The sequence below is a fragment of the Fusarium subglutinans genome, assembly GCF_013396075.1.
Source record: "Fusarium subglutinans strain NRRL 66333 chromosome Unknown NRRL66333_c0000039, whole genome shotgun sequence".
NCBI classification, from domain to species: Eukaryota; Fungi; Ascomycota; class Sordariomycetes; order Hypocreales; family Nectriaceae; genus Fusarium; species Fusarium subglutinans.
The window spans coordinates 48,316-59,587 of NW_023502102.1; the positions used below are offsets into that span (position 1 = coordinate 48,316).

Below are 11,272 nucleotides of genomic sequence, written 5' to 3' on the forward strand. Positions count from 1 at the left end.
ACTGATGTATCTTGAGAAATCTCTTGAACCCAATATGCATACGACAATGCAATTTGGGTTTTTCTGATTTGAGTTAGCAAGCTTTCAACAAGGGATTAGTTGTAAACATACCCAACTCCACCAAGACCACAAAGCGCAGCTCTTTGATGACCCCTCCCATGAGACAGCGGTTCTAGATCTCCAAGTTGACTCTTCAGTAGGTAAAGTATCTCAGACCTTCCGACAAAATCCGGGTTGAAAGTGTATGGAACGAGGCCTCAGAAGTCAGTATTGAAGTCCAAGGTTTCCTAGGGCCAGCCTAGGGAGGAAAGAAAACTTAGGACCTTAATCTTAAATAATAATACAAACTTAGGTAACTTAGCATAAGTTTAGGATACCTTTGCCAAGCTTAGGGTGCCTTGCTAAGCTTAGGATACCTTTTGCTAACTTTATTTTGACACTCTGTATCAAGGTCTGATGTTTCTTTGCTCCCTGAGGCAGTGTTTGTTGAGTACTTACAATGTGCAACATGAGAGTACTCCAGAGGTCTAGACTGTGGTTGCTGGATCCTCTTTATCCAGCGCTTGAGCTCTCCACAAATGGCCACAAATCCGGGCTCTTCAGAATTGGAGAATTTGGTCATCTCTGCATGATTCTTATGTATGCCGATCGAGATGTGGCCAGGCAGGATGGCTGAATGCTTGGGTACGATCACTCCGAACTTCTTGGTCGGAAGCTCTTCATAGAAACATGTAATGTCTATCATGGTGGCCTCGTCTTTGCTTCGTGTCATCAGAAGAGCCTGAAAGCTATCCTGAATTCGGGCTAGGACTTCCGAGTCCCTTGTGAGGACTTGCACAATATCGCTGTTGGTCTCTTTGATCAATCCAACGGAGCGCGAGACCAATTCTCCGATCTTGGCGAGGCTTGATCCATGATGTGGTGTCCCAAGAAAGATGATGCCGCGAGTGAAGTTGACTATGTCTTGAAGGTGCTGTTCAGAGCGTTGTCTCGCTGTGACAAGTGCCTGTTTTCCCAATAAGCTCTCCGGTCAGAATCATTGATGTTAGGGGAGGAGAGAAAACTCGAGACCTCGATCCTAAATGACAAAAAGACTTGGGTTAACTTGGCATAAGCTTAGGATACCTTGTCTAAGTTTATTTTGATACCTCATATCAAGGTCCGTTGTTTTCTTGCTCCCAGAGGAGTGAGTATGTGACTTACATCCTGACAGACAAGTCCGCCTAGACTGTGGCAGACAAATATAATAGGTCGTTCATTCTAGTGTCATTAGAATGTGATGGAACCAGAGATGGGGATATTTACTGTGTTATCGCTCTGTCGAAGTGATGCGAGCGCAGTCACGAGATTATATGCGTGATTGGAGATTCGATTCTGTGAAGGAACATCGTCCTTGCCGGTGACAGTTGAATCATAAGAATAAGTGAGAATACGTGCAGTCTCAATCTCCAAAGGAAGAAGTTTCTTCGGCCAAGGACTCCCCGAAGTCTTATCTGTCCATGTTTTTTGGCAGTCTCCTTTCAATCCATGGATGAAGACTATGCTAGTCAATTGGTCAGACAGTGGCTGAACGGACACAATGTGCGGACTCACTCGATTTTATCACTTTCTGTGCTATGAAATGTCTGTATTCCAGAGTAGAAGAAAGTTGTCCGGGTCTGAACTATCGGCACTGGTGATGGCTCAGGAGTTGGTTTCTCCTTAGCTTTGCAAGTTTTATCTGATTGAGGTTTGGAACGAAAGATGCGTCGCACAGAAGAAAACATTGCTGATGATACTATATGTAATTATATATACAACATAGAGGAAGCAAATGAAAAGAATTTCGCGTGTATAGGGTTCCCCTGGTTTCATAAACATCTTGGGTATGATATCGCGCAATTCTAAGCGCCCAGCGCATCAGGAGACGCTTATAAGCGCCAGGTGTCAAGGGACTGTAACATGGCATGGCCCATTTGACTCAATGGTAGTCGGCGGTATCAAATGAGAATTGCAGTTTCGGCAGGGTAAACAAGGGGTCAGGATAGTAAAAGTTGAACCAACACGAACTTCGACTTGACGTATCAGATTTTGCCTCACTGGTCCCGATATGGGTGGTCTTGTCCAGGCGTACATCATAGATAAGTCGCATACTTGTAAGATGAGCTTCCTTTCTACGAGTAGTCTCTCGCTAGTAAGCATTATAACTTTGAGGGTTGGAACCCCATTGTTAATAGTGCATGGAGCATATCGTTCTCGAGAGAGCATGTTTAGATCATGATCCTGGAGTGGAGAAGCGGGGGGGCGAACACAAGGGAAATCAGTGCTGCTTATTTAACCGTCACGAGAAACATAATCACCAAGTTTTATTGAAAAAGTGGAAGGCTAATGACCTTTTTATATAAAAACAACCCATGTCATTGCACCGCTTCGCCTGTGCTACCCAAAATTCGTTTCGTTTCGTCGCTGCTGAATAGAGCCATCTGGTTTCGAACGTTGCACACTTCGTCCAGTCCTCAATTCCATCGATTCTTGCGGTTTTCGATTTCTGGTAAACTGAGCGATGGTTTTCAAGCCTAACGTGTTGATATTCGTACACCAGCGTTTATTTCTTGCCTGCGGTGCCAGCCTTTCGGGCATCAGCTATGGGGTTTGTCAGCATTTCCTGTCCCAAAAGCGACGTTGTGTTGGTTCGTGGTTGTATTCGGAAATCGGATCGTAGGGGTGTAAGGGGTGGACATACAAGCTGCCTGCTTTCGTCGCATAATTTCAGCGGCGGTCTCTTTTTCCTGCTGCATCTTGGTCCCGCTCTTATTGTTTCCCCCTTTCTAGATGAAGGAGATATCTTGTTAGTGTATCTGATGTTATCGAGATCTGGAAGAGCAATCAGGGGTAAGACCAACAAGTTTTTTCTGTCTATCGAGGTTGGCTTGGCGATCTTTTTCGCGCTGGTTGCCACGAGACATTGTGTCAGATATCCAGTAAGGGAGAGACCCTATAAGATTCGTTGAGATGGACTTGAAACTGGGTGTTTGGATTGTCGAGCGTTTGTTTCGAGCGAGGTACAGAAGAGGGAAAGAGTCGGTCGCGACACAAGCGGCCAGACCGTCATATAAACCTAAGCAGACGGGATTGAAAGTTGTGCCCTTTTCCGCTTTAGTGACAGTCGTTACCAAAGAACCAATCAGAGAACAAGGTTTTGGAGGCCTGTATGGCCTCGATCTGGCCTGCATTGACCGATCCAGGTACTTTAACTTGGTATACTAATCTCATACAATCTCATGTACCTCGCCTGCTCGCCTCAACTTGTCACCTAACCCTGTTTTTGGCTGACACGACCTCAGCATCAATTGTCAGCTGACAAAACAATAGAGAGACAAAAGCTGATATAAATTATTTTGTATTTCAGTTGAGTTTTGAGGAACAGTATCATTTCTCATTTGTTGACACTTGCCTGGCTAACGAAGGAACAACATCAGAAGGGTGCCAACCTTCCTTGAAATCCCACTTACATGCACTCAGCTGAGACAGGGAAAACAGCCACGGTACCAAATCCTTATAAACAGCAGCAGTATCTCCATGTGACATTATAGCTATCGACGGCTATTCTTGAATGACTTGCTGATAGAACTGAACAGTCAATGAACCTTCCCTGATTGGTAAGTGACCAGCAACGTGGTCCGACCCACTTGAAGCCTCGCTTGGCCAAAACACCAAAAAGAATTATCACCAAAAGACATACAACAGCGGGGATTCGCTGGTCGTCACCGACCCAACTACTAATCCGCCCCTTATCAGCTTATCTATGGAGAGCGGACGGGATCCCGAGTTCTCTGTGGTCGTATGTGATAACTCGTTGCCATACTCCAGCTCATCAGGATGTTTTGGACGAGACACAGCAGGCAATAGCTAGCCACTCATCTGCAGTATCACCTTAGTGTGGACAGACCGAAGTTGTTACGTCGCATTCGTCCAATAGCTTGCCAAGTCTCAACCTCATCGAGTTCAACACAAGGTTGCCTTGTCTTGACAATCAGAGTTCGTAAACACCTCGATGCGTCTCTTGAGCTTGCTTGTAAACCAGATCTTAGTCATGACTTCAAAGACTTGGATCTCCCTCTCTGCGCTTGTTATTTCGGCCCAAAGGATGCTTGTTAGCTATTCCTGGTCCATTCTGTGGGCAGTTACAATAAGTCTCTGCTTTGAGACACTTCGGTCACTCAATGGCAAGTCTCTCTGATGATACGATCACGATCATTTGGTTACTCTTCAAATGCAGTATCAGAAAAGCTTCAAAGTGACAACTTGGCTGAAATAAGGTACAAGATGGCTGGTGTGAACCAAGCCATGAGAGCCAAAGGCCCCAGCCGGTTTGACTCACCTGCTTAGGGCACTTACACAAACAACACCCAAAACGCTACTCGCTGTTCACAGCACAACACAGAAATACGCAAATAAGCTCCTCGTAACGCTGAACATGCTAAGAATACGAAAAATCATTAGCAAGCATTATCAGTATCGCCTTTCTACAACACGCCGTGACTAGAGGCTTTTGTATACGCGTACTTGAAAACCTTTACTTGTGATCTTTTTGAGGGGTCAATTACGGCTCATAAACCTACGCGTAAATACTGTGAGATCTTCTGAATTAGCGCAATAAGTTTGAAATCAATTCCGATTAAGAAGGCTTCTCGTATGGACGCAGCCTGTCTTATATGTATCCTTTTGAATGTTGCAAGCCCCATCAGATATGACGTTATGGCTTTGGGAGGGATTTTCATAGTAAGCAAATCGGCCAGGTTAGATTTAGTAAGCTTTTTGAATCAGCACTGAATATTGGATCTCATGTCTCCTGATGGATTGCATTAGCATCCAAGATAGTTCTGTCTTTTCACATCTCAGGTAAAGCACGGCTGACTAGCGTTGATAACCCTTGATGATGGTTCAAGCTTTGTCATGCCACTGTTTCCAGGGTAGTCCACTCAGGCACGAACATTTCTGATTATCGAAACTACAGCGACATTCAAAGGCTTTGCGGACCAATGTAATTGATAAACTGTTGAGTTAGGGTTGTGTCTTCATAAGGGCCGGGCTCAGTATTAGATCCCGAAGCCACTTCCAGAACAAAGTTGGGGATCTTTCGAGTCGGTAAGTTACTTCGGACGCTGTCAAGCGTCGTTCCACAAACAAAATGGCCCTGTTGTGACATCTCCCCATATCGTCATTGCACAGACGTGAATTACCAGGCTAGCCAGGATAGGAAGTACTGCAATGCTGGTCGCCTCATTCATGTCATGAGCTTTCGACTCAATCATTATCTAGAAAGGCAAGGTACAATCTGCGAAGTCCAAGCAAGCAACCCCAGGCCGCGGGAACCAATATCGAGAACCCACAGGGTCTCTTTTCCGATCTGGCAAGACGCTATTTGCGCCTCATGATTCTAGCGCATAGACAGACTCGAAACGTAGGTACCGTTCTAGTGGTTCGTTCGCCCTAGGACGCCCGAAAGACGGCCCTACCAACAACCCACTGTTTAACGTCCCTCCTTTACCGGGGACTTCGGGAGGATGAGTACTTTGGCTAAATCCGCAATTACGCTTTATATCTCACGGCATTATCTCACCGGAGTTTGCGGGCAGTGGAACGATACCGAGCGGCCGAGGGAGGGCGCAGTTGGCTTTGTCAGATAAAAAGAAGCCAAGCCAGCCTAAGCTCACCTTAAACTAACGTTACCCAGACCCTAGGGAGCACCCAGGCTAGGCCATCCAAGCCACAGAGAGGTGCGAGGCGGGCGAGTTTAGAAGAGGCGAGGCGTTCCAGATCCCCGCCTACAAGGGAGACGAGGGAATTCACCTCAATTTTGCGTGAGATGCGATTGTATAGTACTATAGTTATAGTGAATGCAGCAACATGCAAAGTGACAGCCCGCATACAGTATTCCCCTATCCAGGTTAAGTTTATATGTAACTCTATTAGCAGAGAAGAGACAACAAAGTCACACCTATCCATCCATTGGACGGTGGCCATGGGTGAGGGAGGCTACGCCTAAGATCGCTAGACTTTTAGAGCTGAGTTAGTGGGCGGGCTAGGCGGGCAATGGTGATAGAGGGGCCGATGCCGACCTGCAGGCTGCATTGCATTGGACTGCCATGGATTGTAATTATTAATCATGCCTCAGGCAGAAGTCTCCGACGCCGCCCCCATTCCCAACCATGGTCAGGGCCCATTTCCAATCCAATTCCCAGATCAAGGCCAATCCTAAGCAAGACCCAGTCCCAGTCCCAGTCTCAAGTCTCGGTCTCAAGGCCAGCAGCGTCATTCCTCTTGAGGCTCTTGTGTCTTCTTCCTCCCTTTTCTTCTTTTACAGCCGAACAGTGCTGTTGCTCCAAGCTCCCCCTGTGACTTCTTTCTCTCAACAGGGTACGGATACCTTAGCTTCGTCTGCTCTTCCGTCCCGGCACTTATACCTATCTCGCTACGGACCGATACCAGGCCGCGACTTCAACAACGCGCAACAACAACACACCTTCGTGGATCTTTTACCCGTCTCAATCAACATCAACCCGCAACCGCTTTCTGGCCTCCCAATTATTTATCTTGTCGAATATGGAAGCAAATCTCTAGTCGAACTCCCGCCAAAGCTGTTTCCGTCTCCAACCATCCAAACGTTTCCGATAACGTTACCGTCGCTATGCCGTCTCAAAAGACCTCCAATGGCCCCGGCCAGGTGAGCCATCGCCTGCGCAATTTCTTCCGCATGAACACTGGAGGTAGCACCGGCAGTGCTTCTAGCGATAAGGACAAGGAGAAGGAGAAGGAAAAGGGCTCGGCCGCCACCACTCCCGATCCCTCGAAATCCCGTCATACCAAGTTCTTTAGTAATACCGTCGGCCGTCTGCGCGCACACACCGTTGCTAGTGAGGGCAACCAGCTGGAGGAAGCCATGAGTCCTACGGCACATGCGAATCCTTATTTTGCTCATCAAGGCCAACCAGGATTGCGTCACCACAATTCCGACTCCGTTCCCCCAAGCCCTCCCGACACACCGAGTCTCAAGGTCCAAGGCCCCGATGGTGCCCCGGCGAACGATCAAACCACCAGCGAAACCAAGGAGGAACTCGCCCGGAGACTTAGAAGAGTCGCCAGTGCACCCAATGCCCAGGGCCTGTTCTCCAAAAACGATCCCAACAATGAGCGTCCCGCAACTGCCGAGCTCGGCAAGGATCCTCTCCTCACAAGCTCAGGCGCATTGGGTCTTATAGAAACGGCCAAGGCTCTGGAGGCCGAGGATAAGGCCAAACACGCCAATTCTGACGATCTCCTTGCTGCTCTTCCTGCCCCTAATCTGAGCATGGCTTTCCGCCGCACCTATAGTTCCAATTCTATCAAGGTTCGAAACGTCGAAGTTAGCCCCTCTAGCTTTGACAAGATCAAGCTCATTGGAAAGGGAGATGTTGGAAAGGTGTATCTTGTGAGGGAGAAGAAGAGCAGCAGGCTTTATGCCATGAAAAGTATGCCCATCACTCATGTTTACCATCGCAACAACGACTAACTAGCGACAGTACTAAGCAAGAAGGAAATGATCAAGCGCAACAAGATTAAGCGAGCTTTGGCAGAGCAGGAAATTCTTGCGACAAGTAACCATCCGTTCATTGTCACATTATACCACTCTTTCCAGTCAGAAGACTACCTATACCTGTGTATGGAGTACTGTAGTGGTGGCGAGTTCTTCCGCGCTCTGCAAACACGACCTGGAAAATGCATTCCTGAAGAGGATGCTCGATTTTACGCCGCTGAGGTGACAGCAGCACTGGAATACTTGCATCTTATGGGTTTCATTTACCGAGACCTGAAGCCTGAGAGTATGTTGAGAAGCCGCGCTTACAAATCTACCGCTGACCCTTTGTGATAGACATTCTCCTGCACCAATCGGGCCATATCATGCTTTCAGACTTCGACCTGTCCAAGCAGTCAGACCCCGGTGGCAAGCCGACCATGATCGTCGGCAAGAATGGAGCCCGTACTGACGCTCTCCCAACTATCGACACTCGTTCATGTATCGCCAACTTCCGTACAAACTCCTTTGTTGGAACAGAAGAGTACATTGCGCCAGAAGTGATTAAGGGCAGCGGTCACACAAGTGCGGTCGATTGGTGGACATTGGGTATCCTTATTTACGAAATGCTTTACGGCACAACGCCCTTCAAGGGAAAGAACCGAAATGCAACTTTCGCAAATATCCTTAGAGAGGATATTCCATTCCCCGATCACAGTGGTGCACCACAAATCTCCAAGTAAGTCCTGGGCGAAAACTCACTATCCTACTATTCTAACCAAGCCACAGCCTCTGCAAGTCTTTGATAAGGAAACTACTTATCAAGGATGAGAATCGACGACTGGGCGCCCGAGCTGGCGCATCAGATATCAAGGCGCATCCATTCTTCAGAACGACACAATGGGCACTCATTCGACACCAAAAGCCACCGATTGTTCCTCACGCGGGCCGAGGAGTTGATACAGTCAACTTCCGAAACGTCAAGGAAAGCGAGAGTGTCGACTTGTCAGGATCGAGGGCGATGAACTTAAAGGGAGTTCCGCTAGACAGTGGACTGGCAACTCCTGGTGGTGAGATTGCCGACCCCTTCCTTGAGTTCAACAGTGTCACTCTGCATCACGATGGCGACGACGATCATCACCGTTGAGTTTGAGTTTTGAGTTTCCGGGTGCAACATTTGAGGTTCAGGAGTTCGAAATATTGTTATTGATAGTTGACCTCGATCATGGATTGGACATGTTGCCGCACGTATATGCATGGGGTTATGATCTGAGATTCTTGCACTGGGGCGTCTATTCTTTTATTCAGCGTCATTTGACACATACTTTGCACTCGACACTCCTTTGGAAGATTGATTGTAAGAGGGAGAGGGAGAGAGAACCCACAAAAGGCAGAAGAGACAAGAGAAGCAGACAACGAAAGGGGACAGAAAACAGAAGCGGAGGGTAGAGAAACGAAAGAGACAAGAGAGATGAAGTCTCAACGTCCTATGATTTTGCCGCTGTTAAAATGGCGTCTGGCCTGGCGTTTCGGGAAGAGCGGGAAAGAAGTCATATTATGTAAAGTTACCATTCAACAAAGATGACGAGCCATGCACGAACGAAGGCTAGCTTATAGAACCACAGGGATGATTTATTTACCGTGTCTTGAGTAATAAGGGCTGAGGCAACGCGCCAATATACCGACTACAAGCCGGGCTGTGTCATGAGTCAACCATAGACAAACAAGGTTCATCTATCTGACTTGACAGGTGTTTATGTAATATTTCTTTCACAGGTGAATACGTCGCGTGTTGAGGTTCTTTCAAGGTCGGGGTCATCTGGGCTCAAGGACTCGGCACATGACCACACTTAGACACTTGCTGATGGAGGCGCAGAAGAACATCTGCCTAACTGAGACCCTTGAGGACCCCTAAAGTCTGAAATGAAACAATTTTCTACCTACCAAATTATGGAGACAAAATGCCTTGAGAACTTCTCGCATGACGGTAGTTGTGTTCATGGGGTCGGGTAAAAGATAGTGCTCAGAGACTCAAAAGAGTGAAACTCCCCCAAATTCGAGTTGGCACGGTCTCAGAAATACTTTTAACAACAGTTTCGGCTAGCTCGAGTCTCATTTGGATATCGAATCTAGCGGTTTGAGTCGCCCAGAAGAACAGAGAATAAGAACCCCGATGTCACGACTGCGCCCGGCTTCCGAGCCCCGGCACCGCACCCGGCGCTCATCGGATCGGGCCATTCCTGTTGCTGGAAGACCACAGTTTTCCCGGCCGTATCTTCTCGAATGGAGTACACAAAACTGTCGACAGAAAGAATTACTCAATGTTGAAGAGTTTCAAGAAGAGATGGTGGCTGTGGAAAGGCCCGGTTGGCGGAAGTTGGCTATTGTAAGAGGCGAATGCGATATGGGTGTTCTGTTAGGCATGGAGTTGGGTAGGAAAAGGGGTGGATGGGTTTGGGAGTTCCCTGAGACGGAGATAAGAAAACGGAAACCGGATGAGGAGGATAGTGAGACCAAAGATGACGATGAAGAGTCTGATGAGGATGAGGGAATCAGAATATGTCGTGCATCGCTCATGGTCAAGGAACAACTCCCTATTCTTCTCCTCGATGGTCTTCCGTTTCGAATATCCTCACGGCCCTACCGACCTTCAAGAGTACCAAGTAATACTCGTCCAGACGGTAAAACATCAGGTAAACGACCTCCAAAGCGATCCGGCCTGGAAGATTCCCTCTGGCAAGCCCTCGTCGATATTCGCCCTGTAGAGGATCTAGTCGCAGAGCTAATCTACGACATGTGGCTCCAGAAACTCGACTCGTTACCACCTCTTGGATCCGATTCTGTGGATGTTCAGTGGACTATCGCGCAAGCCCTTGAAACCAATGCAGATGTCACAAGAAGCATGGAGCGACGAGGAGAGTTCAGTAACATTACATCAGCAGACTGGTCAAATCTTGCAGAACGTCTGCATAGACGGATACAGCTCTCTGTTACAGTTGCTCTCCAGGCGCATGCTCAAGAAGCTCAAAGCGACCCCAAAAATTCCAACTCCAGAAGTCTAGATCGAATAGCATATCTAGGAGGTCTGTTGCTACCCCTGACAGTTGTATCAGGGATTTTGTCGATCGAGAGTTCATATGGCCCAGAGGGTAATTCATTTTGGGTTTTCTGGCTTGCATCAGGGCTTTCCTCCCTCCTCGCCATCTTCATCATTTATGCAGATCACCTGCGGACATTGGACGTATGGATGGAGGTTGCTGCAACTGAGATTCTAGACTTGGATCACAACAAACGGTTCCAAGCGAACAGGACACCGCGCCGACGAGAATACCATAGCAGTGGTGATCCAGAGCGTGGAGAAGCAAAGTTGACGACAGCATCAGATGGAGGCGTGTATGTTGTGCAGCATAGAGGGGATGGGACGAGAGGCAAAGCTTGGAGGAGAGGGGAACTTGGTTGGGTTGGGGCGATGAAGAAGATGTCAGGATGGTATCGATGGAGGGGAAGTCCAGGGATGGAATTTAGGATGCCTGGTTGGGAGAGGAAGGTAAAGAACTTGGTGTGGTGATAAGATATTTGTCTTCAGACTTCTCAGGATAGACTGTACAGGTTATAAAGAACACGGCTTTATATTCAATAGAAATATCACGCCTTGCGTTCCATATTAAATAAGATATCAAGGTTTCAGAGCAATTATGCCTCCGTCATATTCTCCATTCGTACACGCACGCAGTCATA

At 47.7% G+C, this 11,272-nt stretch overlaps 2 protein-coding genes across 2 annotated transcripts; both read left to right on the forward strand.

Moving 5' to 3' along the window:
• Positions 1 to 6,191: 6,191 nt before the first annotated feature.
• Positions 6,192 to 8,681, forward strand: FSUBG_4291 (AGC RSK RSK-unclassified kinase; the record flags this gene model as incomplete). The annotated part of the gene is made up of 5 exons (XM_036682264.1): positions 6,192 to 6,316; positions 6,472 to 7,490; positions 7,542 to 7,841; positions 7,892 to 8,273; positions 8,324 to 8,681. The coding sequence occupies 5 exons, from the start codon at positions 6,192 to 6,194 to the stop codon at positions 8,679 to 8,681; spliced, it is 2,184 nt and encodes a 727-aa protein (XP_036540111.1).
• A 1,026-nt stretch (positions 8,682 to 9,707) lies between these two features.
• Positions 9,708 to 11,102, forward strand: FSUBG_4292 (uncharacterized protein; the record flags this gene model as incomplete). Its single annotated transcript, XM_036682265.1, has 1 exon — positions 9,708 to 11,102. The coding sequence occupies one exon, from the start codon at positions 9,708 to 9,710 to the stop codon at positions 11,100 to 11,102; it is 1,395 nt and encodes a 464-aa protein (XP_036540112.1).
• Positions 11,103 to 11,272: the final 170 nt, after the last annotated feature.